The sequence below is a fragment of the Oncorhynchus gorbuscha genome, unplaced genomic scaffold (assembly GCF_021184085.1).
Source record: "Oncorhynchus gorbuscha isolate QuinsamMale2020 ecotype Even-year unplaced genomic scaffold, OgorEven_v1.0 Un_scaffold_12956, whole genome shotgun sequence".
Lineage (NCBI taxonomy): Eukaryota > Metazoa > Chordata > Actinopteri > Salmoniformes > Salmonidae > Oncorhynchus > Oncorhynchus gorbuscha.
In genome coordinates this window covers 1-6,895 of record NW_025755215.1, presented here as the reverse complement: position 1 = coordinate 6,895, position 6,895 = coordinate 1, and the positions used below count along the sequence as shown (strand labels likewise).

The window sequence follows — 6,895 nt, the reverse complement described above, 5'->3', positions numbered from 1 at the left end:
AGAGAGAGGAAATGGAGAGAGGAGGGAGGGAAGAGGAGAGAGAGGAGGAGGGAAGGGAAGAGGAGAGAAAGGAGAAGGAGGGAGGGAAGAGGAGAGAGAGGAGAATGAGGGAGGGAAGAGGAGAGAGCGGGAGAGAAGGGGGGAGGGAAGAGGAGAGAGATCGGGAGAGAAGGAGGGAAGGGAAGAGGAGAGAAAGGAGAAGGAGGGAGGGAAGAGGAGAGAGAGTGGGAGAGCAGGAGGGAGGGAAGAGGAGAGAGCAGGTGAATGAGGGAGGGAAGAGGAGAGAGAGGGAGAGAAGGAGGGAAGGGAAGAGGAGAGGGAGGAGAAGGAGGGAGGGAAGAGGAGAGAGAGGAGAATGAGGGAGGGAAGAGGGAGGAGAGAGGGAGAGAAGGAGGGAAGGGAAGAGGAGAGAGGAGGAGAAGGAGGGAGGGAAGAGGAGAGAGAGGAGAATGAGGGAGGGAAGAGGAGAGAGAGGAGAAGAAGGAGGGAAGAGGAGTGAGAGGAGAGAGAGCGGGAGAGAAGGAGAGGGAGGAAGAGGAGAGAAAGGAGAAGGAGAGAAGAGGGAGAGAAGAATGAGGGAGGGAAGAGGAGAGAGCGGGAGAGAAGGAGGGAGGGAAGAGGAGAGAGAGCGGGAGAGAAGGAGGGAAGGGAAGAGGAGAGAAAGGAGAAGGAGGGAGGGAAGAGGAGAGAGAGCGGGAGAGAAGAGAAGAGAGAAAAAAGCATGGGAACCAAGGATCTATCTATAATGTGAGAGTTGAGTCAACCAGAAGAGAAGGAAACAGAGGGAAATGAGAAATAAGAGGATTAACAAGAAAGTGATGTGTTTTGATACAACACTATAAGAGTTGTGATGAGAATGGGGTTGCCAGTGTATGAGGATGCCAGTGTATGAGGCTGCCAGTCAATAGGGTTGCCAGTCAATAGCGTTGCCAGTCAATGAGGTTGTCAGTCAATGGGGTTGCCAGTCAATGGTGTTGCCAGTCAATGGTGTTGCGAGTTAATAGGGTTGCTTGTACCTCCAATAAAGCCTTCTGCACCATCATCTGGCTGTACACTCTGGCACCCTCCTCTGGTGAAAACATACGCAGGTCCTCTTTACTCAGGGCGAAGAGCTCAGCACCAGTGAGTCTCCCCAGCAGTGTTACTGTCCTGAATGGAGAGAGATATGGGACAGTAAGGTGGTTAGAAGTGTTACTGTCCTGAATGGAGAGAGAGATATTGGACAGTAAGCTGGTCAGAAGTGTTTCTGTCCTGAATGGAGAGAGAGATAAGGGACAGTAATGTGGTCAGAAGTGTTACTGTCCTGAATGGAGAGAGAGATAAGGGACAGTAAGGTGGTCAGAAGTGTTACTGTCCTGAATGGAGAGAGAGAGATAGGGCAGAGTAATGTGGTCAGAAATGTTACTGTCCTGAATGGAGAGAGAGAGATAGGGCAGAGTAATGTGGTCAGAAGTGTTACTGTCCTGAATGGAGAGAGAGAGATAGGGCAGAGTAATGTGGTCAGAAGTGTTACTGTCATGAATAGAGAGAGAGAGATAGGGCAGAGTAAGGTAAGGTGGTCTTTATTATGGCCATGCTAGAAAGGATAGACGTGTGACAGAAGTATCGTGTATATCAAGTATACTGTAGTAGACTGAACTCGCTCCACTACACCCACTCACGGCTCAGTGAAGCCCTTCCCTCTCAGCCAGCCCTCTACCTCCGCAGGAGGGGAGTGGTAGTCCAGGGGGGCCGAGGTGTCTGTGGTGCGGGGGATCACTAGGGGACGGATGGAGCCCGCCCTGCCGTTGGCCAGCCGCTGGAGGAGCTCATCGTTCACCATAAAGCCTGTGTACAGGGGTCCCACACACATTTAATGTCAGTTAAGAATGTACACACACTGTTACAAGCATGTTCTCACTTATAAACATGTATTCTATCACACACACACAACTACACACGCACACGCACATGCACACACACACACACACACACACACACACACACACACACACACATTGACTACACATTGACTACACAGCTTTAGGGTTAGATATTACATTGACTACATTAACTTGGACTACACAGCTTTAGGGTTAGACATTACATTGACTACATTGTAGTCATTTAACCCATTTTACCAGAGGGATCTAGAGTGGGTGGATGTTATCAGGAGGCTTAGCCACATGATACAGAACATGCAGGTATAACACAACCACTAAACCTTTAGAAGTAGCCAGCCGGTCTGCAGTGCTATGAACAGAAAACACAGAGTGTCTGATAAGAGTAGTGCTATTCTGAATCCCAAATGGCACCCTATTCCCTATATAGTGTACTATTTCTGGTATTGAATTGTAAAAAAAGAGTAGTGCACTATATAGGGAATAGGATTGTTAAAACAGCCACCCATTCAGATTTAGTATTTCTCTATACACCCCTAGTTTGTCCCTTTTTATTTAGAATGCCTGACAGCTCATCAGTCAATCACCCCTAACTTTCTACCCAATCAGAGGCATTCTCTCCCACCTGTTGGTTGTAAGTCCCGCCTCCAGGCAGTGAGTTGTAGTGATGGAAAGGTTGGCTCTTTTTACTGACTCTGATCTTTCAGACTCGTTCAGTTAAAAGAACAAATGTTTCGACTATGCTCTAGAGGAGATCTGCATGGAGGAATGGGCCAAAATACCAGCAACAGTGTGTGAAAACCTTGTGAAGACTTACAGAAAACATTTGACCTCTGTCATTGCCAACAAAGGTTATATAACAAAGTATTGAGATAAACTTTTGTTATTGACCAAATACTTATTTTCCACCATCATTTGCAAATAAATTCATAAAAAAATCCTACAATGTGATTTTCAGGATTTTTCCCCCTAATTTTGTCTGTCATAGTTAAAGTGTACCTATGATGAAAATTACAGGCCTCTCTCATCTTTTTAAGTGGGAGAACTTGCACAATTGGTGGCTGACTAAATACTTTTTTGCCCCACTGTATCTTTATTATAGTGGTTACTTTATGTCTGTAAGACAGTCATATATTAGTTACTTTATGTCTATGAGTGTAATGGCTCTCTTCTATCTCCTCCTCTGACGAAGAGGTAGAACAAGGATCGGACCCAAATGCAGCGTGATGATGATTCATGATATATTTTAATGAAGGAAAAACTATACATGCAGAAACTACAAAAATAATGAAATGAAATAATGAAAATCTCAGCCCTATCTGGTGCAAACACAAAGACAGGAACAATCACCCACGAAACACTCACAGAATATGGCTGCCTAAATATGGTTCCCAATCAGAGACAACGATAATCACCTGACTCTGATTGAGAACCGCCTCAGGCAGCCATAGACTACGTAGACACCCCACAAAACCCCTAAGACAAAAACACACCACAATAACCCATGTCACACCCTGGCCTGACCAAATATATAAAGAAAACACAAAATACTAAGACCAAGGCGTGACAATGAGACAGTCATATATTAGTTATAGTAGTTACTTTATGTCTATAAGACAGTCATATATTAGTTATAGTAGTTACTTTATGTCTATAAGACAGTCATATATTAGTTATAGTAGTTACTTTATGTCTATAAGACAGTCATATATTAGTTATAGTAGTTACTTTGTGTCTATAAGACAGACATATCTTTATTATAGTGGTTACTTTATGTCTATAAGACAGACATATCTTTATTATAGTAGTTACGTTATGTCTGTAAGAGTCATGTCTTTGTTACAGCAGTTACATTCTATGCAGAGTTAGTGTTATACTGTACAGCCTCCTCACTACTGCAGCAGCTTATTAGTCATGTATAGCATGTTGAGTTGGGTTAGTGAGCTATGAAGAGCTAACATGGCTGTCATAGAATGATATAGAGTCATGTAAATGAAAAGTTAACATGGCTGTCATAGAATGTTGTAGTGTCATGTAAATGAAGAGTTAACATGGCTGTCATAGAATGTTGTAGTGTCATGTAAATGAAGAGTTAACATGGCTGTCATAGAATGTTGTAGTGTCATGTAAATGAAGAGTTAACATGGCTGTCATAGAATGTTGTAGTGTCATGTAAATGAAAAGTTAACATGGCTGTCATAGAATGTTGTAGTGTCATAAATGAAGAGTTAACATGGCTGTCATAGAATGTTGTAGTGTCATGTAAATGAAGAGTTAACATGGCTGTCATAGAATGTTGTAGTGTCATGTAAATGAAAAGTTAACATGGCTGTCATAGAATGTTGTAGTGTCATGTAAATGAAGAGTTAACATGGCTGTCATAGAATGTTGTAGTGTCATGTAAATGAAGAGTTAACATGGCTGTCATAGAATGTTGTAGTGTCATGTAAATGAAAAGTTAACATGGCTGTCATAGAATGTTGTAGTGTCATGTAAATGAAGAGTTAACATGGCTGTCATAGAATGTTGTAGTGTCATGTAAATGAAGAGTTAACATGGCTGTCATAGAATGTTGTAGTGTCATGTAAATGAAGAGTTAACATGGCTGTTATAGAATGTTGTAGTGTCATGTAAATGAAGAGTTAACATGGCTGTCATAGAATGTTTTTGAGTCATGTAAATGCATCATAATGCAGAAACCTCATTGGCTAAACTATTTAAATACATGGAGGAAAGTGTGCCAACGGTCAGAAGGAGGAATGTGTAGCTGGAGGTGGGTGGTGACACTGACCACTATAGACCACCAAACCACAGGCTTACCTTTGTCTCTGTCGCCCCCTGTCATGGAGGGGGACATGCTGTGAGGACGGCGGGGCACGGCGGGGAGGTTGGCCCTTCGGCTGGAGGGGGTGTAGGAGAAGTGCCTTGCAGGGTCAGAGGGCACCTTCTGTCAAACAGAGACACGAACACACAGGGTAACTCAGATGAGTGGGTGAGTATGTGTCTATTAAGCCCAGTTCAGGTACAACAGCCGAGTGTGCTGACATGCTGTGTTTAGCCAAGCAGCGAGCTAGATAACCAAGCAGACCACTAGCTAGCTAACCAAGCAGACCACTAGCTAGCTAACCAAGCAGACCACTAGCTAGCTAACCAAGCAGACCACTAGCTAGTTAACCAAGCAGACCACGAGCTAGCTTGCTGATATTTATCTGACAAGTCACAAAGTGTGTAATTTGTATTTTTAAATTTTTATTTAACCTTTATTTAACTAGGCAAGTCAGTTAAGAACAAATTCTTATTTTCAATGATGGCCTAGGAACAGTGGGTTAACTGCCTGTTCAGGGGCAGAATGACAGATTTGTACCTTGTCAGCTCAGGGATTTGAACTTGCAACCTTTCGGTTGCTAGTCCAATACTCTAACCACTAGGCTACCCTACTTGTTTACTACAACAAGTGGGGACTTTGTATCAAAATTGTATCACATCATTGTAAAGAGGCACCGTTAGTGTGGAAACGGTGTCAACCGTGTGTGTGTGTGTGTGTGTCTGTCTGTCTGTCTGTCTGTCTGTCTGTCTGTCTGTCTGTCTGTCTGTCTGTCTGTCTGTCTGTCTGTCTGTCTGTCTGTCTGTCTGTCTGTCTGTCTGTCTGTCTGTCTGTCTGTCTGTCTGTCTGTCTGTCTGTCTGTCTGTCTGTCTGTCTGTGTGTGTGTGTGTGTGTGTGTGTGTGTGTGTGTGTGTGTGTGTGTGTGTGTGTGTGTGTGTGTGTGTGTGTGTGTGTAAGCGTGCGTCCATTACCTTGGACTGTCTGAGTGCCACTGGTCTGTCCCTATGGTTGTTGTTGAGGGCAGACAGAGGCTCCAGAATGTTGAAGGGAACAAACCCAATCTGGTCAAAGTTATTGCGGCACTTCCACCAACGATTTGACGACTCAATCACCTAAAAGGGAGAGGATTCGAATTAGGATTTGTATTTATAATATGTAATTGTGATTCACTTGTTGTTATAAATAATGTGTTCACTCTATGTGTTCATGGCCATGTCAGATATACTGAATCAAGGCAATAAAGCTCACAGAATGGAATTCATTTGTGAGAACTTTTTAAGTAAGGAGGATAATTCAATACATGTGAACTTCTGTAAATTATAGTTGAGTGACACAAGTAGACCTTATAGGCTCTGGTCAAAGGAAGCGCACTATATAGAGAGTAGGGTCTTGTTTAAGACTCAGACAGTATTTAACATGCAGTTCACACATTATTATAGTGTTGTCATGTAGTACAAACATTCTAGAATAAAAACCTCCAGAGTTTCTCCCTGCAGCACGGAGAGTTCACTGCTGTTTCTGGCAACAAAGCCGTAGCTGCAGCTGAACATTCTCTCGCCCTCAGGTGGAAGTTCACTGCCATCTCTGGAGGAGAAACATATAGTCCTAGGGTCAATCTCAGTTGTAACAGACAGTCCTGGGGTCAATCTCAGTTGTATCAGACAGTCCTAGGGTCAATCTCAGTTGTAACAGACAGTCCTGGGGTCAATCTCAGTTGTAACAGACAGTCTTGGGGTCAATCTCAGTTGTCAGACAGTACTAGGGTCAATCTCAGTTGTATCAGACAGTCCTGGGGTCAATCTCAGTTGTCAGACAGTCCTAGGGTCAATCTCAGTTGTCAGACAGTCCTAGGGTCAATCTCAATTGTATCAGACAGTCCTGGGGTCAATCTCAGTTGTCAGACAGTCGTAGGGTCAACTTCAGTTGTAACTGAGAGTCCTGGGGTCAATCTCAGTTGTAACAGACAGTCCTAGGGTCAATCTCAGTTGTCAGACAGTCCTAGGGTCAATCTCAGTTGTATCAGACAGTCCTGGGGTCAATCTCAGTTGTCAGACAGTCCTAGGGTCAATCTCAGTTGTATCTTGTTACCTGTAATTTAACTGTCTGATCAGTTTGTGTTACCTGTCATCTAACTGTGTGATCAGTTTGTGTTACCTGTCATCTAACTGTGTGATCAGTTTGTGTTACCTGT

At 43.6% G+C, this 6,895-nt stretch overlaps 1 protein-coding gene across 1 annotated transcript; it reads right to left on the bottom strand.

Moving 5' to 3' along the window:
- Window positions 1-950: 950 nt before the first annotated feature.
- Window positions 951-6,864, bottom strand: LOC124030606 (epidermal growth factor receptor kinase substrate 8-like protein 1). The gene is made up of 5 exons (XM_046341873.1): window positions 6,180-6,864; window positions 5,676-5,816; window positions 4,701-4,827; window positions 1,662-1,827; window positions 951-1,149 (listed from the first exon to the last, which is right to left on the bottom strand). The coding sequence occupies exons 1-5, from the start codon at window positions 6,252-6,254 to the stop codon at window positions 966-968; spliced, it is 693 nt and encodes a 230-aa protein (XP_046197829.1). The 5' UTR covers window positions 6,255-6,864; the 3' UTR covers window positions 951-965.
- Between the last annotated feature and the right edge of the window lie 31 nt (window positions 6,865-6,895).